General features: G+C 36.7%; 1 protein-coding gene across 1 annotated transcript; it reads right to left on the reverse strand.

The window, feature by feature from the left end:
- Positions 1 to 63: 63 nt before the first annotated feature.
- LOC107945506 (uncharacterized) lies at positions 64 to 27,825 on the reverse strand. The gene is made up of 26 exons (XM_041108065.1): positions 27,568 to 27,825; positions 26,669 to 26,844; positions 24,285 to 26,477; positions 20,529 to 20,604; positions 19,566 to 19,688; positions 17,677 to 17,932; positions 17,108 to 17,593; positions 16,842 to 17,027; positions 16,429 to 16,719; positions 15,143 to 15,787; positions 14,426 to 14,825; positions 14,199 to 14,326; positions 13,855 to 14,025; positions 12,553 to 12,747; positions 11,786 to 12,346; positions 11,643 to 11,702; positions 11,187 to 11,506; positions 10,591 to 11,005; positions 9,157 to 9,624; positions 4,552 to 4,668; positions 4,328 to 4,449; positions 3,521 to 4,244; positions 3,103 to 3,357; positions 2,715 to 2,897; positions 1,989 to 2,330; positions 64 to 1,339 (listed from the first exon to the last, which is right to left on the reverse strand). The coding sequence occupies exons 2-26, from the start codon at positions 26,841 to 26,843 to the stop codon at positions 590 to 592; spliced, it is 9,642 nt and encodes a 3,213-aa protein (XP_040963999.1). The 5' UTR covers position 26,844; positions 27,568 to 27,825; the 3' UTR covers positions 64 to 589.

Raw genomic sequence — 27,825 nt, forward strand, 5'->3', positions numbered from 1 at the left:
CCAATTTTACATTGGATCTGTTGAACCTCTAAGAATGTTATTTTGATGGAAAGCAAAAGGAAATGGCAAAAAACTATAATATTTCAAAAAGAATGAACAAACTATACATCTCTTAGTCTTACAGGAATGGTTATATGGACCCTAAAATATTCATCCATTGCCAATGGCATCTCCAACCTGCTGTAATTTCTTGCTAATTCGATACAAGATGGTTCTACGAAATAGAAAAAAAAATGGAACATATGAAACAAAGCATTATACAACATTTTGATTGCAATGCAACCCCTAATCTAAATTTCTTAAAAAAAACTCTTTCCATCTTTTCTTTTTCCGCCTCCTAGCTCTGAGTTTGTCCGATCATGTGTATATAATATAAAGAACTCCTCAAGCTCCAGCAGCTCTTCGACAACTTCCATATCTTACCGATATCACATGTTCTTCGATAAAGATCGTAAGCGGCAATACCAGGAAACTGTCATCAGTTCAATGAGCATCACTGTCCTATCAATCATTATGGCTCTTAGCCATCAGAATAATCATCAGGCTCAGCCAAAAAAATCATATTCTTCAAGAGGATCAAAAATCTGTCTCACATTAGTGGGAGGTAAGCCCCACCATGCCCTTTCCTCAAGACAAGTGGTGCTGCAGTATCAGGAACCCGATCCAAGGCCTTCATGCAGGCATCCACCACATCAGCAAACCCAGTAGCTGAAGTAGCCAGTTGCAACCGTAGCCGCAGATCCCTAGTCCTTTTCAACAAGCATCTAAATGATCTCCCAAGGTATTTGGCCCATTCTGCTGGTAACCCTCCTCCAGTGAGCCAAACCGAGAATTGGGATTGATCACCTCTGGCAGCTACCTCGGCCCTGTAGAATCTTGCCAGTTCGCTAAGCATAGATGGCTGAAGTGGAAGCACAGCCACAAATTCAGCCACAAACTCTTCTGTGAGTTCTGGATTGAGCATCTGATTCCAAAGGACTAGGGCCCATTCTGTCGGCTGATTAAGACCATAGGCTTCTGCAACAATAAGAGCCTCTTGGAATCGAGATTGCTCAACTAGAGCTCGCCTAGCATTGGTTTCAGATAGGTTGAGCCATTTAGAATCCGGAATGCGTATTTGAAGCGAGACAAGAGAAGCCTGGGCACAAGCCCTGCGTGTTTTGTTGCCAGCATCAATTGATGAGTGAACTTCAGCAGCTTCAATGAAATAGCGCATCGATTCCAGGAGATCTTCATTCTGGTCTCTGTCATAGCATTCAAACCACTGCAGGGAAGCTTGCTCTGCTCGTGACTCCAGCAGAGAAGCTGTTTCATGCTTCATGTCAAAATGATTATAAACCTGCAAATAAGAAAAGCATGACAGAAGGCAACTGATGAATAGTCCAACTTGTTTGCAGTATATGAACGTGGAAAAATGAAATAAAGTATTTCACAGAAGCCTAAACGACATCCGTAGAATATCTTTAACTAAGAACTGGATGGAATCAGTGAGAGAACATACATAATAACCATCAACCTAATTCCGAGCCAGTAGAGTGGCCCATAATTACATAACATCAAATATGATCCCCTAGATGGACCTGTTCAGGGACCTAATAACCTTCTCAGGTCAGCAAGCCAGACCAGCTTCAGGCTGGGTTTCAATAAGATTTCCGTAAGTCCAAGGTGGAGTTATGATCTTACTAAATGAATACGGAGCTTTAAACTCGATTCCTAAATTTATTTTAAAGTGTTAAAATATCAATATATATTTTGGGGAAGGAAATGTGGGAGGCACGGAGGCCCCCCATCCAAATAAAGCCTTAGTCTTTGAAAAGAAGCCTTAACCAGGTTTGGTCAAAAAAAAAAAAAAAACCTTAACCAGTTAGTCCTTCCAAAAGAATGAATATATGATGTATATTCCTAAACTTAACAATTCCTTCCAAAAGAACATATTGATTGCCTAGAATAAAACAGATAGCATTTAAGTCAAACATGCATATACTAACCATAGCAAATGCATCAAGGTCATAAGGATTAAAATGCTTCAAAGACGTCAGAACAGCCATTCGAAATCCTCTGACAGCCTCAGCAGTGCCAGTATTTGTGTCTGCAACAGTGGAATACTTCTGAAGAAGTAGATCCAATTGACCATTTTCTATGAGAATGCCAAGAATAAAATTAAGGGCATGGAAGTTTCCGACTCCAGTTATCAAGCGAGCCAAACATGCAAAATCACCCTCGGAAACATAAGCTTCAACCCTGGTTGCAGCAAGGGCTACAAGAACATCAACCCCATCAAGGCATGCTGATGATTTGTAGAAATGGTGTGAAAGAATAAGAAGCTCAACCTGAGAACATGAAATTCCCAGTGAATGAAGAAACATTCATGAATCAAAAACAAACTTTTATTAAACTAACAATTAGAAAGCGTAATAATTGCACAAGTGATACAACTAAAAACTGATATAATAGAATAGAGTTATTGATCATATTACAGCCAAAACAACAGTCATTACTCACAAGATTCTCATGCCTAATCCCAACTGTAAGGATTGGCTTTTAAAAAATGATTTCTTTTAAAAGAAAGATGGTAACCAAGATATCAATGCTTTTCTGGTTATAGTTCCATAAATTCCTAAAGAAGTTTCTGCATGACACATTATATATTTCTTAACAAGCTTAATACTTTTATCCCCACAAAATGTTCTATAGTTGATATAACAAGAAAATACCTCACAGGCAAGTGGTATTTCTTGTCCAGTAATCACTAAACGCATTAATGCATGGCCAATTTCAGGTTCAGAAGGACACAGTTCAGCCCACTTCAAGAAATCTGAAAATCTCCACAAAAGAGGAGCTGGCCCTTCCTCTTTCTGAGAATCCATATATCCCCCACGATGAGCAGCCAATAAACCCTAAGGCATATTGAATATGAGAGGTCAACAGGTTAGATATACAAACAAAATTAAACTGCAACTGTCAGACAGGTGCAGTGCAAAGATCTGGATGGAAACAGAAACATAAAGGCTTCTCACACAACTAAACACCGCATACCAAAAGCAATGAGCATTGATATAAGCATCATCACTCAAGTGAATATAAACTGCATCGGGAAATCACCTTTAGAAAGGACTCTGCAAGAATTTGAGCGATACTAGCAGCTGGCATAACATGAGTTTGCACAAGGAGATGTGCTTCCTCAAAAGACTCCTGAGCTTTAAGAGAAAGTAGCTGTAGCAATTCAATAGGCTGTTTGCCAAATGCCTCTGGAAATGAAAGACCCAAGACGTTTGCAGCTTTGACTACTGCAATTATTCTCTTGCATAACCCACGTCCACTACCTTCGATGAAAACAGTTGCTAAATTCTCCAAGACCTTTGAAATTCAAAATATAGAATTCAGGTAGGAAAATGAGATCTAATCGGAATCTAAAAGAACCATGAGTAGCCCATAAACAATTGAGTTTAACTACTCAAAACCTATATCAACTATTACAGATGAAATTGGAGATACGGAAAAATACATAGACAACAATAACCTGCAGTGGGTAGATGAGATGCTGATCAATTGGTGTATATGACTGAATAACAGAGAGAAGTTCCTCATCAAGTATTGCTATTGGTATTTCAGTGGTAGGAGTGGACATTGCAGCAAGTTTCAGAGCAGTATCCACGAGTATGAATTCAGAAGGCATCTGGCCAGGTGACAGCTTCTGTTGGAGTTGCTTGGCAGCCGATATTTGTCCAAACTCTAGTAAGGATAGAACAGCCCTTTCAAGCTCTCTGGGCCCAACCCTCTCCTCCCACTTAGAAAAAGATATTTCAATTTTTAAGTTTTCATCTTGCAACTGGACATCATTTCTAAGATTGGGAGGATTGGAACCATCTTCTGGCTCAGGGCTTTTATCTACTAGGTCCACCAATGGCTTCCTTGATGGCAGATAGCCTTTGGCCCTTCGTTTTGTCTTTGAACTCCCAATTGCTACAGCAGAAGAGCTGGAGTCCAATGCTTGGTTTCTGTGGAGTATATCCCTACCATCATATTTCTCTACAGTTCTATTCTTCATTGAATTAATATGATTGTCCATCTTTGTTATTATGCTAGCAGTTCGATCGATAATGTCGGAAATATTCCCTGTGAGATGATTCTGGCTAGAACCTGCTAAACTGATTTCTCCTTCACTTTTCACTTGAGCTTCAGATTCTACGGCTAAAAGCCATACTCTAGTCTCAATTTCTCGCAGAAGATGTAAAGGATAAACTCTGATAAATTTAGTACAGAAGTTAGAGAAGAGGCCTAAATATTTAGATGAAAAGCAGCAGTTCAATTTGGACAAATCACTTACGGGTTGGACTGGGTTATCATCCCACTTAACCATTGAAGAGAAAGCAACAACATCTCATGAAGCTCTCTAGCTGGAAGATCTTTCTCCACTGCTTCTGCATGCTTAAGGAAAAACAACCCTGCCTACAAGCCATATAGCAGAAAAATCACATTAAGAATAAATGAGCGTGCAGCCAAGAAACAAGAATCGGGCAGATTTCTCTCAGATGTATGATCGAAGCATACCTGTAACGCAGGATAGGAATATCTAATGAATAAAGTCTGGCAGTGACCCCATAAAGCAACTCTCTCTTCAGGGACATCCCAAAGGAATTCTTTCCATTCAGCTACCATGGATTCAGCCTAAAGGACAAAGAGAGTTGATATTCAGAGGTTCAAGAGGCAATGCTAAAAGAAGAACATTCATTGCAGAAGGCATGTAGCATATCAGAAGTTAAAATAAACAGCAAATAGACCACTAATTTACTCCAGATGTGGCTTCATCTAGGATTCAGATTTATAATCATATATCGAGCATCCCTGGTATAGAACCCTTACTTGTAAGACAAGTCTCATATATTAGGTTTACACTTAGGACCTAGAAGATTCTCCAGCAAAGTTCTTGTCAACTTCCTAGTATAATTTCATCTACTAAGTTTAGCATAGTGATAAACTATCCTTATTTTACACACTTCCACAGTTTATCCCTTCACCAAAACACCTATAAGGCTATAACTCCTAAACGCTCTAATATACTATTTCCAACCCTAGGATATAACATCAAAGGACGGAGTAGTCCTAAGACCCTTAGATTTTCTGTTTAAGTTTGACAGCCATCAATCAGTCTGTCCTATCTGAAAGTACATTTGTATGTACCTATCTAAGTTTGCTCCTTAACTATATCCATGACCATTTTCACTAGTCCTTCCTTTTCTCCTCTTGACAGCCATCAATCAGTCTGTCCTATCTGAAAGTACATTTGTAGATGTCCTTCATCAGATCATGAAAGCACTCCTCACATACCAATTATGCCATCATCAAGTTCCTGAAGGAAAAGCAGCATTTTTTTTTAACAAACATATCTTGACAACATGTGCATTTTCTTCCCAAATGCAGGTCCAAAAATGTTAAGACAGAATATAGATATAGATATATTTATATCTGTTGACAAGGTCAAACTTCTCATATTTAGGGATATTTTGATCTTAATTATTGATTATTAGGAATTATTTCAGATCATTTGTCTTTCTTGTTTCCTTATATAAGCCTAACAATCTTTGTATAAATACCATGTATTCTCACTCAATACATATATGAATTCTCAAAATTTCCCTTCTAAACCTTGTTCTTCAGAATTTAACATGGTAATAAAGCCAAAATTTCAGATCTAGGGATTCAATTTTGTCTTTAGAATTTTTATTTTTTATTTTTTTTGGCTTTCTACTGTTTTTTCCTCTATTTTTTTAAAAAAATGGTAGATGATAAGAAAGTGGTTGCAACCAGATCTGACAACCCCTCGTTGCAAATCAATTCTATAAAACTTGATGGAAGCAATTATCTCGCGTGGTCGCGGTCTCATCTGTTATTCATCAAAGCTAGAGGACTGCAAGGGTATATCACAGGAGAGAAGAAGCCTGCTTAGAATGATCCTACTTTCAATTTATGGATTCAGAGAACTCACTAGTTATGGCATGGCTTATTAATTCGATGCAACCTCAGATCTCTAAGACGTATTTATCGCTTGATACAACGAGAAAAATATGAAGTGTAGCCACTCTTACTCACAAGTGGGGAATGATGCTCAAATATTTAAGATACGGAACAAAATTCATAACACAAAGCAAGGTGGGATGACGATTTCTCAATATTTTTCTGATTTGAGTGGGTTGTGCTGGGAACTAGACTACTATCAAGATTTTTGAGTTGATTGCACTGGAGATGCAATTAAATTTCAGAAACTCGTAAAAAAGGAGCAGGTTTATGATATCTTAGTTGGACTGAACAATGAGTATGATCAAATTCGAGCTCAAGTTCTTGGAAAAACTCCTTTTCCATCACTTGAGCAAGCATATTCATATGTCCAGCAAGAAGAAAGTACAAGGAATGTTGTTCTCTATACACTATCGGTTGAGAAAGCTGGGCTGATTGCTAGTGGACCTCAAGAGCAGAAGAAGTCTGATAAAGATCATCTACAGTGTGATTACTATGGAAAACTGAGACATACTACGGAGACTTGCTGGAAGTTACATGGTCGACCTACCAGAGATTGGGAGGAAATAAAGATCAGGCTACTAGGGTTCAAGCCAATCTATCTAAAACCACAACACCACGAAGGAGACAGTTCTCACTGAGACACAGATTCAACACCTCAAACGTCTCTTATCACAAATTGACTCCTCCAATGCAACTTCCAAATTTGTGAAGTTATGTAATGCTCTTAATGCTCAAATTATTAATGAATCTTGGATCATTGTCTCTGTCCTCTGTGTCTATTCCACAGGATTGGAGGGAAGCATTTGAGGATCCCAAGTGGAAGGAAGTCATGGTTGAAGAAATGAAAGCATTGATAAAAAATGAGACTTGGAACTAGTTACTCCTCCAACAAACAAGAGACTAGTTGGTTGCAAATGGGCGTTCATTGTGGAGCACAAGGCTGATGGATCAGTTGAGAGATTCAAACCAAGGGGTTCACTCAAACTTATGGACTATCAGGAGACATTTACCCCTGTTGCTAAAATGAACACCATCAGAATTTTGTTGTGCTGTGAAGCTAATCTAGGTTGGGACTTATAACGGTTCAATGTAAAGAAAGCCTTTTTGCATAGAGACTTAGAAGCGGAGGTGTATATAGAAATTCCTCTAGGATTTGAGGATGAAAAAATACAAGGAAAAGTGTGTGCTTAAAAAAGGCCTTGCACAAGTTAAAACAATCTCTTAGAGCATGGTTTGACATATCCAGCAAGGCCATTATCTCTTTTGGCTATAAACAAAGGAATGCTGATCATACCCTCTTCATAAAACATTACAAGAGTAAGATCACTCTTCTCATTGTTTATGTTGACGATATAGTGATGACAAGAGATGACAAAGAAGAAATGACTCGATTGAAAGGGCGGTTGGCTCAAGAGTTTGAAATCAAAGGTTTACAGAGGCTACAATGTTTTTCGGGAATATAATTGGTAGATCAAAGAAAGGGATTTTCATTTCTCAGAGAAAGTACATCCTGGATCTCCTAACTGAAACTAGCATGATGGGATGCAAGCTTTGCAGAATCACCTATGAAAAGCAATCATAAGCTGCAAGCAAGGATTGGAGAGTCAATGGAGAAAGAGAGATAACAAAGACTGGTTGGGAGGCTCTATTCTTTCTAACATTAGACCAGACATTGCTTATGCGATCAATATTGTAAGCCGGTTCATGTATGATCCTCAAGAACCTCACATGCAGGCAGTTTCTCACATTCTTCGCCGCCTAAAATCTACTCCAAGAAAAGACCTTTTGTTCTCTAAACACGATCATCTCCAGATAGAAACATTTACAAATGTGGACTGGGCTGGATCTTTGGATGAGAGGAGGTCTACATCTGGGTATTGCACATTTGTGAGAGGAAACCTAGTCACTTGGAAGAGTAAGAAGCAAAGTGTAGTTGCTCGATCAAGTGCTGAAGTAGAACACAAAGCTATGGCTCAAGGTGATAGTCAGCTCTTGCGGCAGCGAAAAGTGTTGGAGTTGAACTTGTTAGGGAATGGGAATTATCTGTATACTACGACAAGGGTGCTGTAAGCATAGCTCAAAATCCCATCCAACACGGGTGCTATAAGCATAGCCCAAAATCCAATCCAACACGATTGAACAAAACACTTGATAGTCACTTTATCAAAGGATTAATAAAGCCTATCATAATTTGGTGTGCAAGTTGGGCATGTGTCATATCTTTGCACCAACTTGAGAGGGGGGGTTGACAAGATCAAATTTCTGATATTTAGTGATATTTTGATCTTAATTACTGATTCTCAGGAATTATTTCAGATTATTTGTCTTTCCTGTTTCCTTAGATAAGCCTAAGGGTCTTGTATAAATGCCATGTATGCTTTCAGTCAATACATATATGAATTCTCAAAATTTCTCTTCTAAACCTTGCTCTTCAGAATTAAACAATATATATAGATGATCAGAGGAAAAGAAAAAGGGTATAAGACAACAAAGGGTCGAATGGATTTTCAAATTAAGGCTTAGATTATGATTTAATTTCAATTGATTTCTTTCCTTTCTAGAATAGATTCATATTTATGAAAGAAGATTGGTCCTTATTTAAAGGGTCGAATGGAATAATAAACCCTAAGTAGAATCACCATAAAAAACCCTAAAGAAATCTGGGTCTTTCGCTAAGGTTTCCAGCTCCCTTTAATGAGCTTGAATGATTTCCCAGTCCATCATCCTTGACTCAATCCCAAACTCTTGACTGTAACAATTTGGGTATAGAGCCAATGATCCTTGGCAATGGTAGAACAGTGATCTACAGGTGAAGAGATGAAATATGCAAGGAGCTTGAGTATATGTGAACAAAGATAGAACAGATGTTAGCATGCTGATGAAATTATTGCTGAGAATAAAACTCAAGTGTTCAATAAAATGCTTCAGGGAATAGATAATACGATTGCTGGTGTCTAAGGAATGATTATTAAACTATTTTTTTAAAGCAAACAATATACTGTAAAAAGGGCATCCAACTAGAGTGTGGATGTGACAGTATTGAACCCAAAGAAATCTAATTCAAATGGTCAAATGCACAAGTTAAAAGCCTTGGTAAATTGTATCGCACAGCAAGCAGAGATGTAGTTGAAAGTGCACCTGAGTTTCAGTAACCTGGTGAAAACTAGATTTCCAAGGTCCGCCACTAGCCTCCAACTGCCTTGCCCAGTTGCGTGCTTGCTCCCACTGCATGTTCTCTTCTAGCGCTGTTAGGAGGGAAGCATCATCTAGAGTTTCATTCCCAAGGTGCAGTCCATCATTTTTACGCAAAGAAGGCTCTGCTAGATTTATTTTCCAATAAAGTCGTCGATAGCAAGCAGCTGCAAAGCCTCCATCTCCAAAGTCAGCAGCAGCAAGAAGCTGCAGTAAGCACCTTTTTTCATAAGGAGATGGACAAGTTGAAAGGGTAGCATCAGCAGCTTTTATAGCAGTGGAACTAATCCATGACATTCCAATCTGCCCATCTCTTCCAATATTTGTCTGTAAATGACTTGGCTCTTCCTTAATTCTGGCAGAAAAAGAACCAAGATGTGCTGAAGCTTCAGACAGACGCATTTGCGAAAATGCCTGAAGAAAAGAGAAAACAGGGAAAGGGGGATAGTGCAGGGAAAATAGATCAGATTTTATACAAGATCAATTAAATCCTCAAACTTAGTTCAAACCCGAACCCACAGTAAAATTATTACTTTACAAGACCATAGCACTATTTGCAGAAACTGAAACACATAATGCACTACATTAAACAAAGGAAAAAGCACATATAAGTAATGTGCACAGGAAATAAGAACACTCAATTTAACAAAAAAAATCCCTTTCCTGATTTGTTCCCAAAATCATCAAATAATCAGTTAAGATCACTGCTTACAAGACAACTCAACTCAATTGAGCCTTAATCCCTAAACTATTTAAGAGTTAGCTACATGAATAATGAACCTGTTTTCTCCTGGCCCTCCGTCTAACAGAACATCCTCTAAAAGATCCAAATATGCCAAACTCTTCCTATCACTTTAATATATTTTATTTTTGGTCTGCCTCTACTTTCTTCATTCTTTGTACATGAATACAGCATCCACATCTTCTACTTCATATCCACGGTTCAAATAATCAGACAAAATTATTGGGGTTCAGGTCTATAAGAGAACATTCTCAAGGAACGTCTAATGGTGTCCAAACAAACATGTTAAGATACATCATGTATTCAATTAACAGGAGGAAACTCAGACCTGAATATGTATTACAAATATTTGTTTGAGATATCATTATTTTAAAAATTTCTAAGCCCTTCAAGTTTCACTTTCCAATTGCTTTATGCCAAGCACAAAGTGTCTATGTTTGGCAGCCAAACAACAAATAGAAGTTGAAAACACAGAAACTGCAGATCATGTCTTATGATTATCAGGACACAATGACGCATCTACCACCAGTTGGTGATAACTGGTTCACAACAATTCTACCACATTAATGGCAGTCCTCTCCTGCTTAAAAGGCAGCAAAGATAAATAATAAAGCTAGACTTAAGTCTTTCTAATATACCTGAAGAGCCCGGATAAATGGCAGGAAGGAACATGAAGGGAGGAACAATTCAAATGCTCTTAGTAAAGGCAGAAACAAGTGCTGTTCACAAAGCACTGCAACCATCTTGGCTAGAGAAGCTGGACCTTCGTTAAAATCACTTGAAACATTAATCTGCTCACTGAGTTCAACCTTTTTTTCTTCCCCAGCAGTACTGCCCTCAGCAGAAAATATTCTTGTTGAACTATCAGATGCCTCAGACAAGGGAGCCCTGCATGAAGTGTCCAAAAGCCACCTTCGTTTTGGATTCCGCCTATTGTAATGAAATGACAGTGATCTGCTGCCACCTGGCAAGGAATTGGTAGCTTCCACTGCTGCTGCAACATTATCTGCCATCTGGGTAGCTATGTCATTCACCTTGATGGATTTAGTTTCCCTGTATGGCCATATCCAATCAGATCTAAGACTCGTAGTTACAAAGATGGTTATATTCACAAAGAAAAATGCAAAATCTGAGAAAGGAGGATACTAAACTAGTAGATTGACATTGTAGAGTAAAGTGACAGCGCAAAGTGAAAAGACCATGGAAGTGTAATTTAATATTTACGTGTAACAACCTGGCTGCAGTTATTTCCAACCAAACTGTTAAGCATGACAGTGGAGACACGTCTGGAAAACATGATGCAATCATGGCCAAAATAGACCACGAGAAATCTTTTGCTTTTAGCAATAAAGCCTCGCCAGGGTTTTTCTGCTTCTCGCAATCTGCTAAAACTCTGAAGAGCTCAACGGGCATATATACATTTTCCTCTAGAAAGGGACTTTCACTCTTCTTATCCAGGTATGATTGGGAGCTAGCCTTTTTCTTTGACTGCATGCTTTTCAAAACTGTTAGTATATGAATTTTAAGACGAGGATCGCTGAATTCCTTTGATGCCTGAAACATGGAAAACAAAGTAACATGATATACAATGGTGCAAACTTTTTAAAAACATAATAGAACAGCATCAAGCAATGAACTCACAAAGACAACATATTATTTAAAAGAAAAAGTTCACAAACAACGAGCTTACAACTTGGAACACTGTGTCAAATGAGTATCCTCCAATCTGAGCTTCACACAAAAATCCAACCTTGAAGAAAACAGGGGAACCATAAGTTTGGAGTCAAAGAAAAACTGTCATTCAGAAATAAAGTAAAAATATATGAGGCATACCCAATCATTGTCTCTTGCTAATACTGCAAGATATTTTGTACTCAAGGGCAGCTGATGTATCTGACAGAAGACGGTTACTAAACTCCAGTACTGACTAGCAGCTTTTTGTTGAGATCTCAATTCAGTTCCATCACCATTACCAGTTAAGAGCCAAGATCCACATGTTTTTCCCTCCGCTAACTGTGGAAGACTAGCCTTCTCTAAATGCTGTAGAACAAGCATAAGAGCTCGAGAAGGCTGTTTACCATAAACTGAAATTAGAGGTCCCCTTTGCTTAGAATTCCTAGAGTTATCCCCATGCATACATTCATCAGCCAGTGCTCGAGCTAGAGACTCCATAATACTATCATCATGTGTTGCAGCTTGGAAAGCCGAACCCTTGGAGGAAAGTTGCCTAGAATTATCCTTATTTTGAATGGATTTGTAAAATAAAGATATCCGTCTCAATGAAGCTACATCTACTCGCAGCATGCTGGCTGATAAGCCACAAAGCTCTAAGAGAAAAGCACATGATGCCACTAACACGTTGTCTTCAAAATGGGTAATAGCAAAGGGCATGATCTGAAAATTCACAAGCAATGAGTATTACGCAGCATCATATCAAACATTGCCCTAGCTTAGCTATCTCTTGGTAATTCTGTGGTACCATAAGAAAATAAACTAAGCCAGCCCCCATTAATGCATTAGCATTCTAGTCAATTTTCATTCATTCAATCATAAATATATTAAATAATATAATCTAAATAACATGAAAACAAAGTACTCACAGATGAAAGAAGACACTCTTCCTTCTCAGATATAGGTGCAAGAAGAGTTTGGACATCTGATTGAACATTTGTTTGTCCAGAAGCATTGGTTCTCCCTTCTATTTTTAACTTTTCAACTCTTGAAATAAGAAGATGATTAAAAGCTGCAAGTGCACGGCCACGATGCAAATGATGTTCAAGACCAAGTCCTGTTTCCTAAAGTGCAAAAAGAGAACAATGGAACTACTGAGATAAAATTGGTTATGGTTAAAAGAAATATATATTTCCTGAAACAAAAAGGTTGAAGCAAACCTTAAACTAACAGTAGCATTAATCCAAATAAACATCAGAGCCAAACAAACAAAGCAGAAAAAGAAAGCATGATATATAATATTGCAGTTACTTTAGGAAAGTAAACTACTTTTTTATACAAACGAGGAGAAATGAGAACAATCGAACAAGAGTTGAAAATGATTGGACTATATGACATCTCATGCAAGAGTGACAATAACAGAAAAGCTAATGAGAAATAAATAAAAAAAAGGCCATGATGAAATCAGATTTATTTAATACAACAAATATTCCGTGTCTAAATATTTAAGATGAAGTATGATGATGACCCTATACCTCCAACTTTATTTATTTAACCAGAACATAGAGAGAAGGAAAGAAGATTTACAAGCACAGAAGTTCAAAAGGACAGGACACTTTCAAGGTAGAAAATGAGTCCAATATTCCCCTTAATTATCCGCTAATGTTTCAAGCGAAAACTTCCATTTGTCACTACACTACACATGAATTTTAACTCAAGACTTCAAAATACCATCCTTTCACAATACACATGAAACTCTTACACAGATATCTAGTATAGTACTAAAAAGACCAGATCAGACCAGCCAATTGAACCAGGAACCAGTGGTCAGCCCAGACCAGCATATATCATCCAACCAGGCATTTATTGAACGCTAAAAACCAGTTGAACCATTAAAAACTAGGAAAATTTACCAGTCTTAAAACTTTTTAAATTTTTGTAAAGAAATTATATGTGATGAGATTCGAACATTTAACCCCCAGAAATTATATCAGTCATACTAGTTAGTCAAACACATATTTTTATTAAATATTTAATAATTAATGCAACCAACCGGTTCAACCTGTAACAGGAGATCTCACCAGTTTGATCTCTGGTTCGATTTTTTAAACATTGCAGATATTAATCCAGGCCATAGGGGAAAACATTTTGTAAGTAAATAAAATGTTATCCCACATGTTTATTAGCCATTTTGTATTTATCAACTTATTATCTTGGGTGTAAGGATAAACCTTTAGTGAAGAGTGATAAAGTTCCTCTTCAACGTGCTTTTGTATAGTTGCTTCCCAGGAGATAGCATTAATCTCAGCTTGTTCATCAGCATTTATGTAAAAATCGACGTCTCTATCCAACAAAGATTCTCCAGTAGGCAAACCTGAAAGCGATTGCCATCCAAGAGGACCCTGCAACATTGTGCAAAGTAAATGACATGGAAAAAGTAAATGCCAAAAGAGAAAGCAAATAGATGGAATTTAACATACAAGGAATCTTAAATATGTCAAAGGTAACATGAGAGAGAGAGAGAGAGAGAGAGAGAGAGAGAGAGAGAGAGGAAGGGAGGGAGGGAGGGAGAGACCTGCACATAAAGCTGGACCAACCGCCGTACAGCCTTAGGGAACCAACAAGGTAGCATCTGCAGTAACGAAGTATCGCGTCCAGTAGAGAAGAAGATGTTGTCACGCCAATTCAGGTAATCTGCTAAAGCTGCATTCCCAAACCAAAAGGCAAGAAAATTATGCCTAAAATAATGTATAGTTTTTAATGGGTATGAATGAACAAGCAAAAGAAAGGTAAAACAGTAACCATTTTTAGCTCCAGTGTGGAAGAAACCAAAAGATGTATCTTGTCCAAAACATCCAGATACAAGTGTGCGCCACAATGTAGGATAGTGCTGCAAAGTAGGTCTCAGATTTTCTAATGTGCACTGCGCTGTGGAGCTGTTATGCCTGTTAACACTCCCACTAGTTAAGCAATTTTGTATTGGAGCTGAAGCATACATTAGAGTTGCTAATGCTGCCATCTCTCCACCTCCTTCCGCAATATCATCAATAGTATGAACTACTTCATCTACTTCATGACCATGGAGGTTGCCACCATGAATTAAATTATGAGACATTATTGAACGAGTATTTTCAAAAGATGCATCATATTCATGGCCATTAAACCTTGATAAGAGCAACCATCTTGCCCAATGACAATCTCCCTGAACAGATGCATCACATAAGCAGGGAGACATGTAAGAACATATAAAATTAGTTTATCACATGGAACAGAACAATCTACTAGAGACATTAGTACACAAGCTGACGAAGTCGGAGAGCTTTAAGATAACCCACATATAGACATCATTTCACATTTTCATTAAAAAATATAAAATGAGAGGTAATCACCTTGAGCAAAGACAAATCTAGTTATCAAAGTCAATAGAATAATGAAGGATGGTTAATAAATTATCTATCAATCAAAAAAGATTTAACTACAAAGAACATTAACAATCACTGGGCATTTCATGATACTTACTGCAGCTTCCTGTAATGAAAGAAGTGACTCGTCATTGAAAACCAACTTGAGACAATCAAGGTAAAGGTCCAGAAGATTTGGTAAGTTATTTTGTGCGCAATAATGAATAAGTAATTTATCAAGAGCTTGCACAGTATCTAAGCGAAAATTTCCATTCCTGCTTGAGAAATCTAGATCTGGGGATCTCTCAATGGAATTATCTTCAAATGAAATCTTATATCTCTCAGTAATGAAGCCTGATCGTGCAAGAAGAGATGCTAGCTCTGCAGTGCCCTCCCAATATTCTTTCAAAAATATAAGTTTCTTTACAAGCTCCTGTTCTATCAGCATCCTTAACCACGTAGAACACATAAAAACGGAAGACGACCTAAAAATCTTAATATCTGGTATATCCATGCATACAGCATCCAGTTCTTCGACAGAGCAAATATAATTGCCAAAGTCAGGAAATCGGTTGCATTCAATGGTTGAGGCAGACTGGAAACCATCCAAAGCTATTTGGAGGCTTCCATTTGATAACACGGATGTAGGAATAAAATCCAAGAGTTTGAAGACTTCCTCCCAGTCATTATGATATGCATGGTATTCCAATTGTGACTCCCATGATACATGAACACCCATTACAAAAGGCTGATCCAATACTATCTGAAAAGCAGAAGTTTTAACAAAAGACATATTTAGGTCCACCACCCTATAAGTTTGTTAAAGCAAACATGAATTTGCATGCAATACAAAGACCAACCTTCAAAGATATTGTATGTTTCAGTTTCTAAGATTCATCCCATGGAAATAATAGTAAATATGATGCAGCTCTGTTGAAGTAATTAGGACCAAAATTCTAGATGCCAATTTGACACAGATAAATATCAAATTCAACTTATGTTCAAGATGCTGGTAAATACTTCTATCACTCCATAACATATCAGACACATTGAAAGCTTTTTTCCAGTCTAAGTGAATTGACTGGAACAAGAGAACTAAACTGTGAGTTTAATGACATATAGTTGGCCATTTAAAATGGATGATCTCCACGAAGAAGGTTCCCTCCTACCCCTAGTAACTAATCATGTAAAAGGTTTCCCTTTAGGCTTTACTTCGACACACTACCCATCTTTCTTATCATATCCAGTGAATGGGATGATAAGAATTTAAAGCCAAGAATTACAAACACTACAGACCATTGAACATGTCTTACTACGAAAATTTTTCCTTCCATCACATTTCAATACAATTCATAATATTTTCAAAAGAAATATGCCGCAAGGAAGGCAAGAAAAGTTTCTTACACGATCAATGGTTCTCTGATCCCAGACTTTGGACCACACAGCAGCAGCAGCCCAGTATCCAGCATGAACATCATCTTGATCAGGCACAGTGTCAGATGAATTTTCATTAACATTTGCCCATGCGCCTAAAACGACTCCATCAATCTCACCGCATTCAATTTTTAAATTGTTGAAAAAGTCCAAGAGGCGCAAATGAACCCCTTCTGGTGAGTTTAAAGTTGATGTGACACGCATGCACTCTTTCAGGCGGTCATGAAACGTTTTCCAGAAACAACAGCTAGGATAAAGTCGCTTCCAAGAGAGACAAACAGAAAAGATATTTAGATCCACAGAGATGGATAGGGCACAAACTTGATCGCATTTACACATGCGTTAACAAAAATGTAACCAAGTACCAGTAAACATTCACATACCTCAATAAGTGATATTCTCTCCAATAATTTCCACTCAACTGATCCCAGGTAACCATATCTCCTCATCTCCTCAGCAATTTGTACACGTAGAGTTTTCCTTACTGTGCCAAATAACAACTGCTTAAGGCAGATTTCAACATCCTCTCCGAGCCTTTGTAATGTAGCTATAGCAAGTTCAGTTTCACCCTGTTGTTCATGTATAGTCAACATACTGCAGATATATGGAAAAATTTCACCTTCATGTACTTAACCTTTGATAAATTTACCTTCAAAAATAGGTCATAAGCAATATCTCTTCCAATGTCACTAACTTCATTGAAGGTATCATGAGGCTCTTCATCAGAGGTGAATTCACTTGAACGATGAAGATGCAATTGGAGAACAGCTAAAGGGAGGCGTCCAGAGAGTAACGCATCTTTTACCACAGTTTTCAAATCCAGATTATCTATTTTCCAACGTGCAATCATCTCTTTTGGATTTTCAGTTGGAAGAATTTTCCCTGAGCCCACTCCATGTCGAATGAGGGCAGTTGCTTCACCTGGATCCTCCGAGTTCAAATAAGACTCGGTGCTTATGGAATTGTTGGGCACCAAAGCAAGTTTCTCATTATTGTTGGGTAGGAATGCTAATGCAGGAATCTGAAGCTCATGTTGATTCAGTGTCTCCAGTGAATCCACTGAAGGTGTTGAAAACTGAAATTCATCCTGCAAGAAACTTGGATCTACGATAGTTAATGATTCCTTCCGGTCCACCTGTTTCATATGGAAAAATTATTACTTAAAATTCCAGAGATAGACTACAGGTATACAACCAGCAAAGAGTATCCAAATCATACCAATGCTTGTCCTGGCTTTTTAAGCTTTGCTCTAAGTTGATATTGCAGATTACGAATAACCTCCAAAAAATGAGCCATCTCCCGAAGTTTCATGGAAGTTCCTACTTCATTTTGTGTTTTGTCAGGTAATACTGAAGGAAGAGCAAGGACACCGGGCTTATCTAAGCCATGAAACATGAATGCATCCCTTTTAAGCTGGAGTAATCCATATTCACGTATCATTTTGGTAGCAAACCAGGTAGCTAATTTTAGTAGCCTGCAACATTAGAAAATGAAACCTAAAATATATATATCTAGAAGATATACATGGCAATCTGACCCATCCAAAAGAAAATATTATTCAAATTAAGAAATAATGAACCATACCAAACATCCAAAATTATATAGGTCTTGACCAGAACATGAAATAAAATTATAGCTCATGCAAAACCAAGGAAAGACACTGGCAGGTATGTAAGTCAACCAAAATGTCATGATCAGGAAATCATTCTAATTTGAAATGTATTTTGCAGGAGACCAAATTTGACATGATCCGAATCCACATACCTATCATGTGAAAAGAGGATTCACCATTCAACTAGTTCTCAGACTAAGAAACGAGGGGAAGGATAGGGCTAATAAACTATAAAGGTGAAATTCACTTTAGATAGATCAATCGAGGTCAAAATCTGAATATGTATTAACACCTATGTAGTAGATATACTTCTAAAGGTAGCAAGTAGGTAAATCTTGTATCATATGCAATCCAATATAATATTCTTGTGATATGTATCTACACTTCATGTAGATATCCTGGTCCTATCTAGTAAATCTTAGCACCGTTGCTAGAATTTGGGCCAGAACATCACACAAAGATTTTGTAAGTTTTTTTGTTAAATATGTATGCTCATGTCATCATAACCTGAAGATACAACCATTTAACAATACTTTATAGCTAAGTTTCCAAGTTAAAGTACAGAAAGAGATTTGCTCAATAATGAAAGGAGATATTTATGGATTAATACAAAATAAACTTTCATATAAAGCACATATGCAATTCAATAAAATAGTTATAATATAAGAAACTCCATGAGCAAGCAAGTGAAAGGTGATGTTAACTAATTAGTGCAATCTAAAAGTATCTGGAAATATAAGTACAAGCCAATCCTTCACATAGTAGGTTTGTACCTAAATCAAACACCAATAGAGACAATGACACACCAAGCAAAAGAGTCAAATACTAAGGAAGATAACTGCTTATAGAAAAATTAACTGAAAACTACCCTTGAGTATTTTGCTTGCAAGGAATAGATGCTAAACTCATGAAACAATATCCTTATTGATGAGAAGACTAAGGCTAGTGTATTCTTTCTTTCTTTCTTTTTTCTTTTTGGTTCTTACTAAGACTAGTTTTGAATTGAATAATTGCTGTTTCGTTACTAACGTTAGTCATAGGGTTACAAATCTTACACTATGTTCGCATAGAAGCTAGTGAAGGAAGGAACAGATATTTGTTTCAGCTGACTGGTGTTTGGTAGAGATGCTTTACGAATAATTATTGTAACTTGTATCAGGGCCCATTGTTAAAGCCTAATACTGTGCTTTGTGATAATTTCCAGTTTTGGGCCTGTTTTGAGGTTAGCAGCATCTTTGAGATGAAGGTCAAAGCATGTAAAACATATAGATAATAAAGGCAGAATACTGTGCTTTGTGATAATTTCCAGTTTTGGGGCTGTTTTGAGGTTAGCAGCACCTTTGAGATGAATATTGTAATTATAACATCTATTTCTGTTGTGCACTCTTATCTATATTATAACAAGCAATTATGTTTGCCACGTGCATTGCAAGGGCCAAACAAATACAATAATAAGACCATCCTAGCCACTGAAAGATAGTTAGAAGATCTTAACCTTGATGCAGCAGAAACCTCATTATCATTCCCATTTTTCCCAAACATAAGATATACCGCAGCAAAAAGTAATTTCAAAACCCCTTCTTCTGCCAGGTTGACACCCACAAGCATCTCTAAAGATCTGTTAATCCAGTAGAAGTTAATTAATTAATCGTTAAAAACAATTCTAATCTGCGAAACAAAGCCTCAATACAGTTCTCTATATATGAAACGCTGAAGAATCAATGTATTCTTCTTGGCATACGGCAAAACAGAGAGGACAGCACAATATAAATTAAATAGGATAGGAAAAACTGAAAAGGAGAAAATAAGTGAAGAGCAAAATAGTAAATTACAGCAATACCCTATACAAAACAAAATCTCAAGAAGTATCAACTACATGATAGCATATGATTTCTACAGCATGTAAAAACCTAGAATACACGATGAAAATGACAATAAAATAAAACTTGCTAAAAACTTCAGATCTCTCAACCCCCCCCCCCAATTTTCTTGTTCAACCCCATACAATATACTTCAAATAGTACATGATTCCTTCAATATGTACGGCATAATCAAATTGACATCATCTTAAAACCAACATGATAGGGATAATCATGATGACACTGATGCAAATATCTAAACTCCCAATTGGCTAATACGAACGAGATGAATTTACATCTATTCCCTTATCTATTTCATAGGTTTCTCCTGAATTTACTAGAGAGAGTGAAAGACAAAATAAGAATAGCCTTCTACCTCTGGACAAATATGCATACCATGAGGCATAAACATATATAGCCATGGCCCAATTGGCTGTTAGAAACAAAAAGTATATAAACAGATATATTCCATATCAGCATAAACAAATAACTAAGATTTGAGGATATTGTACAAAATGTCACTTTAGGGGGGAAAAAGATAAAAGAGGAGAAAAAGACTTAACAATACAGAATTTTAAAGTGAAAAGAAAGAATCTCACTGCTTTGCTTCATCAAATGTCAAGTAGTCCAATGCAACTTGTAGCCGACGCATCCGTGAAAACCTCAGATCCCATCCTAACATAGCAGCAATTCAAATGAAATTTGGAATTTTAGTTAAGCATTCTTTATTAATACAGCAATCCATGAGTAAATAATTGACCATACTTTTAAACCATAAAAGAATAAGGAGTATAGAAAGGCAAGTGACCCCAAAAGCAATTTGGTTAAAGAAAACATAGCATTCATAGTCATAACCAAACACACAAACACACACACACAGTCTCCATGAAAGCACATGTAAACCTTCTCCACTCTGGAAATACATCTCAACAATACAAATATTTTAGAGCAAAAGCAAATGGTACAAGAAAAAACTTATCCGGAAGGCATTACTTCATATTTTGCATATGAGAAAATGGTGACCATTCATTTTTACATCTTTAGACTATTCCAAAGTATTTCCCTGGAGCAAGAATGATGCAACAAGAGGGAAGAAAGATGGACGGATCCTTCAAAAACAAGCATTCTTTTTCTTCAGAACAAACAATGAGAAAATAATATACAACAAAGGTGTGCTGGTGATAAAACAAACCAATTTGTCATAGGTGCCATAACCACTATTTCGCTCAGCTAACTACAAGAAGAAACTTAAAGATGATAGACAATGATATTGAAAAAAAATTGAACAGACTGTACAGTTATTCAAGCAACCAGTTGGGCCAATGGACGCAACAAAATTGTCTCATTAAAGCTATACCCACGCCACAAACACCAATGGGGCCGCTGGAAAGAGTAGCCACAAGATAAAGGAAGTCGTTTTAATTTTAAACACAACAAAGAAAGTACAATTGAGAATAAAGAAATCCTCTTCTGAGCCTTAGAATGATGGGTCTTGCCCAAGGGACAATTGGGTAACATACGACAAGAAGGATCTGCAGACACTAAATTCAACTGAAATCCAAATACGAAATTGGATAAAGCGCTTATGAGGATGAGGGTGAACTTCAGGAGGAAAAATCCCAACACTAATAAAATCATGAACGTGAACAAAAAGTTCAAAAAAGCACATAAAAGCGACAGATAAAGGATTGCATTCGATTTAAACAGGAACTTGTGGTACTCAGGTGGTTCTAACTTAAACAATCCATTGTTGTCAGGCGCACCCATGCAATAGCACTAAACCAGAAACGTGCCTCGGACCCTTTCCAGCAAGGCCCATTTGATCAGGCGCATGCCTGGTGATGCCTGGTGTATCTAGGCATGCTTTTCCGTTAAGGTAATAAAAATAGAAAGCCTGCCTGAATGAAATGGACTACAAGAAAATCAGGCATATTGACTACTAAAAAAATGCAAGTTTTAAGCTTTAGATGTGTATATATATACATAAAAACTCACACATATACATATTGCGCTTTTGCTTCACTCAGGCTAGCGCTTTTTTTGGGCCTTGTGCCTGAGGCAATATAAGGATTCTAGCTCCTAGAGTGCGCCTTACGCCCTTGGACAACACTGAAACAATCAAAACAATTCTGACAAACTTACACCTATATATTAACAGGTAAATGTAACCCACTGGTGAATTATCTCGTTTACCAACTTGATCTCTATCCTTTAAAGGTATCACTCAAAAAACCAAAACTGATAGATTCTGATATTCGATTCAATACTACCTATGAGACTAACAGAATATCTCTAGAAATTATAGTTCTTATTTTGATAAATGTCAATTTATTCTACATTGAACCGTATAATATTTTTACCAGGTTCTCCCATGTAGGTATTCCCAGAGTGGAAGAAGTACATAAATATTAAAAGATAAAGTAGAAGCTGAAATGGTTTTTTCCATATGCTAGAATACTGAAAATTTAAAGAAGGCTTCGAGCAACTACAACTTCAACATGTTTATTCCAAACAAGCCAAAACCTTTGTTCCAAAATTTTAAGACTTAGTAGGAAACCTTTTTAACAAGACAGATAGAGAAAAAGGATCATTCCCCAGCTTTTATCCTGGGAGGGCAATCTGGTATGGTTCAACAATTTAGCCTTTTAATCTAAAATAGAAGCTTTCATAAATTGAAACATCACATTCACTTGACATCAAACAGGAGCTACTTATTAACAGAATGAATATGCAGAAAGCTGCTACTTTAAATGACTAAAATGATTCTGCTAAAAGTTAACAAAACCAGTCTAACCACTATTCACCCTTACATAATGATTATGATAAATTGATAATGCATGCTATGTTCGTCATAAAGAGGCCAGTAGCCAGTATCATCTCATCAAAGTAATGTCCAGCAAAGGATAAACTGGAAATCATCCTAACACTTAATAAAGCATCAATCAGCTTCATTATGGAAATTACAGAGCCTTCTCATCAAAATGTCCATAAACAACAAACTATATGTTAGTTTGCACATTTACGCATCACATGAAGTTTAAGAACATAGGAGAAATTAGCACAGCCAAAAAAGCTTGCAAGTTTGCATTTTGCACAAGACTACTTACACAACATAATCACTAAATTTCATATGACAACATAATCACTGAATCTCCTAATACAACATAAAAGCAATATGCTAGATGCACTCCTAATCACATCCAAGCATAAGCATCTAAGATGGAAGAAATTATTAGTTAAATGCTAAGTAAAGAAAATCCCACATTCTCAAACAAACATTGGAAGGCCAGAGAACATTTTTAACAAAAACCAGAAGTCAAGAATCCATCCAAATTCTCTCAACTTCAAGTCTAAAACTATAAAATGGCAATAGCCAGTACACCTGAGCTCTAATAGATATAGCAGTAATTTAAATTAATCATCAACAAAAATGTTCATTGCAGAGATCAGTACTATAGAAATTGGATTTAGCTTTAATTAACTACAATGAAGATATATGAACAGTGCTAAACTGAATTACCTTTATTGATTAAATATGAATTCATGGTGATTCCCGACTTTGTTCGGGTCTTATCTATTTAGCCTGGTTACTCTGGTACATTTAAGATATATCACTCGATTGATTAGACCCAAACACAATCAGAAATCACCATGAATTCATATTTATTCAATAAAGGTAATTCTAGACCCAAAATGAGAAAGAATGTTGCTACATCCCTTTTGCAAATTAAACTACTAAAATCCAGAGCTCAAAAGAGTTACAGTTATAGGTTCTTGCTATGATGCCAATCAACATCAAGATTGAGTGAATAACACTTTATTTTACAATCTACAACTAGTAAAGCCTATTTCTATAGGAAGTGGCAATTGTAATTCCACACAAATTTCCCTACTTCCAAACCCATATAACCTCATAACTTCAAATTCAAAACAAATGCTATAAAAATAAATACTCACCTCATAACACAGGCCAGATATTCCAGCCTCTCTTTAGTAGCCACAAAATTTTCCATTTTAAATGAAGTTAGTAATAAAGATCAGTTAGCTAGTGTACAGGACCAATGCAGAGGGCTAAATTAGTCAACAATAACTTTGGATACCAGCAGCTAAACCCCAACTTAGTGCCAGCCACCATAAATAAATATCCATTATGAATTTGACCAGAATAGACAGACATCAATTAACAGCTCAGGACAAGCCTCATAGACAGTAGAAAAGAAATGCGTAAGAACGATATTTAGGATGATGGGCATGGTAAATGGTTAAGAAACAATAAAAATATGATATGAAAAACAATGTGATCACCAAATTTTAGCTGACATATTTATATAAATTGTTTCAATTTTTTTTCTCACCATTTTCCAAGCATAAACGATCTGCCTCTTCAGGACCTTCGAACAGAAGGACTCTATCCAAAATTTCAACTTTCCAAGGTGACCAGAACATTTTTGGCTCTTCCAGTCCCAGAATATTTTTTGCTTGACATCCAATGCCAGTACTAATATTTGGTTGCTGAAAACCAACGGTTTCAATGAGAAGGAGATTTGATGAAACTGAAACAGAAGGGAGAACCACCGAGAGACCACCATCAGTCACCAAATAAAAACAACCCTGGAAAGTACAACCAATAGCTTCTCCAATAGAAACTTCTTCTCTCCCTTTGAGAGAAAACTTTTTGCTTCCCGAATTCAAGAATCTATCATCTTGGACTACTGAGTCTGTATGCAAATCAAAATGAACAATTTTAGAATTCTTGCTATCCTTGAAATTATGCCTTCTAATGAGCCGAGTAATCCCGAAAGGAGAAAAACAGATACAGTCATCATCACTATATCTATATGTGGGAAGAAAAATCTTTCGCATAAGGTGGAACTGTATTTGTGAATCATGAACTTTCTCATCTGTTACTTTCGAAGCAGCGGAAAAGCCATTCAAAACTGAATCAGAAAGGCACCCATTTCCGTAACGGTTCCAGCCATGGATTTTCTGAAGAATATTGTTTCCAGTATTATCACAAAAAGAAACAATTTCATTCTTTTTGGAAGAGCTATTTAAATTACAAGAATTTGATGAACTAATATATATCCTTTGATGGCTAATATCAGAATTCCCTACATCCCAACCAACTAACATCCCAAGTCCTAAATGTTGATAATGTGGAAGCAATTTTTCAATCGAATGATACTTGTCCGGTAGATGGTCACCACCATATATCACATAGACTATATCATTTTCATCAACCACAGCCAAATGAGATGTAAATGACGCGAGAAGTAGCCTCTTAAATGTTCTTCTACCAAATAAATCACGATGCTGATAATTTGACTTGCTTTGCATATCATCATCTAGAGATGACCTTTCTGGTTCACGCAAATTTGCAGAACAGCTTAACCTGCAAGTCTGTAAAATATCAAGATGTGCAACATGCTCACCAGAAATTGCATCATAAAAGAACACTAAGCCAGAAGCATTGAGGCAAATAAGAACATCATCAGAAAAGTGGAAGTCTTTCCAATCATTCAGTGGGCATGTATTCACATTTTGCTGAAGCTTCACTAAAGAAACCCACTGAATTCCCCAAATATCCAACCTGCCAATGACAATCATATTCTTAGTCCTTCTCTCACTTCCATCACTAGTACTAGAAGATGCAGAGTTCATTAGTGTTAAAAAGAATCCAATTAACTGATGTGAATTGCTAGAGAACACTCTTGTGCATTTATATGAAGTGTTGGAACCAACATCAGATGTACCCAACTCAACATTTTCATGGGAACCATTTTCTAGATTTCTAATAGTCTCTTGGCAGCTCTCCCCACTTGATGAAGAGTTCTCTTTACAAAGGAATCTCAGAACTGGGAAATTACTAGAAAAAATGCCAAAAGAAACAACTTTCGCAGAGGAAGGAAATGACGATTTCTGAGGAAACCTAGTCCAAATGCTACCCTCATACTCAACAGTTTCAGCTTTAGTGAAAAATGATCGCAACCACCTCTTTGAACTGGAAGTTTCTGACAATACATCAACCCCAACTTTCTTACTTATCTTGTCTGGAACTCCTAAATTTCCATTTGCGATGTTTTTATCGATAGTATTCTGAGTTGCTTCAAAAGACAAATCAACTGGCTTCTCTGCCTCAATATGCTTAAATGGCAAGGACGAAGGCCCCCACTCAACCCATTTCCCTTCCCTAAACTCACCCTCTAACATTGCTGCAGGCTCACTGCTATTATCAGGATGAGAAAAGGCATGCACCATCACACCTTGATTGCCAGACACAAAAAGAAGTTCTCTAAATGAACCATCTTTGTGCTGATTATAGGTATCCCCACACATCCCCCAAGCCAATGAGTTCACATCACAAAGAAAAGGGTAACCATTAGACCTTGAGAATCCATGTTTCTGGGAAATAACATCATCACAATCTGTTGCAGACCCAGAACTGGACGGAATATCCTCCTTTAAATTGGACCTACAAGCTAATAAATCTAAATTTTGAGAAATCTTGTCATGACAACTTTCAGAAACATCAGCATCCACAGAACCCCCTGCAAACCAAAAGGGAAAACTCAACAACTGTAAAATAAATAAATAAAAATTCAGAATAGCAATGCAATTGAAACCGAGGGGATAGCAATAGCAAGTACTTAAATGAAGCCAAAAAATCAGGACCTTCCAAACCACACAAAAGCACAATATAATTTTGGCAGTCTAGAAACAGAGAATAGAATATATTAACCTGTAGTCAGAGGAAGTAGTAAAGCTTGGCACTGGTATGAAAGCAATAACAGTAACTCCCTTGTCGGAGATATAAAAGCTTCACGATATTCTGACAGATTGAGTGGCAACTCGGAGGGACCCCATTTATGTAATTTCAGTATAGCAGGACCCTCACTACTGGCAGAACGATCCATTCTATTCATAAGCAGAATCAAAGATGCAGACCATAAATATTATAATCACAGAAAAATCTAGCAGGTCTAATTCCTGCAATGCATGCTTAACATTAGACAATGCGCTGCACAACCACCATAATATGCATTGCAATCTACATGCCTGTTCCCATCTAATCAGAAGAAAGACGCATCCATAGCAGAATCATTGCAATAAAATTCATAGAATTGTGCAATTCATTTAAACGCACAAGTTGCAATAGGTATTCAAGTAACGAAACGATAAAGATAAAACAATTACATTTTCTCCCAGTACATTGGCTGAGAATTTTAGATAAATTTTATTGGCGTGCGTTCATAACGGTGAAAAAGCAAACAAAAAAGAAGTGCTTAAAAATTTTACGAAGTGGACCTAAGTTACACTATCCATTCATTAGCAAGTTAACAGCGTTTACTGTAGCATTTAAAAATCACTCCATTTTTCCTTTTACACTCCTTCAATTTTCTCAGCAACCAAACCGAAGTTAATCAATATACGGCAGACAAATTAACTTAGAAATTGGGAAAAATTATAAACAAATTCAAGAAAAAAATCAATCGAGCACTAATTACACGATGAAAATGAGATTAGACAATGAAAAATAAAAAGGAAATTACAAAAAATAAAATCAGGGAAAAAACCTAATAATTAATTTTTTTTTAAATAGACAGGGAAAAGACAATAAGATTAGAATCGAGAAAGAACCTGAAGAAGTTAAAACGGATAACTTCAATTGATTAACGGCATCTCAACAAATCGATAGAGCCAGAGCTTTTTCTCAGTAGAAAGATTGATGATTTTCTTTTTTGTTTGCTCTCCTCTCCTTATTTTTCTCCTCTTTTCAGGAGGATTTGAGAGATTTTTTTTTTTATTTACTTGCGATCGAAGACGACATGTATCATATATACTATACTAATGTTTTAGACCAAAAAACATTTAGTTCTAATATTGTTCGAATATTGA

Source organism: Gossypium hirsutum, chromosome D12 (assembly GCF_007990345.1).
Source record: "Gossypium hirsutum isolate 1008001.06 chromosome D12, Gossypium_hirsutum_v2.1, whole genome shotgun sequence".
NCBI lineage: Eukaryota > Viridiplantae > Streptophyta > Magnoliopsida > Malvales > Malvaceae > Gossypium > Gossypium hirsutum.

Coding starts and splice junctions, on each gene's coding strand:
- LOC107945506 (XM_041108065.1), bottom strand. CDS start 26,843: ATGGATCGTTCTGCCAGTAGTGAGGGTCCTGCTATACTGAAATTACAT. Junction 12,347..12,552: donor AAGAGTGTCTTCTTTCATCT/GTGAGTACTTTG, acceptor GTGAATTTTCAG/ATCATGCCCTTTGCTATTAC. Junction 11,507..11,642: donor TTGACACAGTGTTCCAAGTT/GTAAGCTCGTTG, acceptor TCCATGTTTCAG/GCATCAAAGGAATTCAGCGA.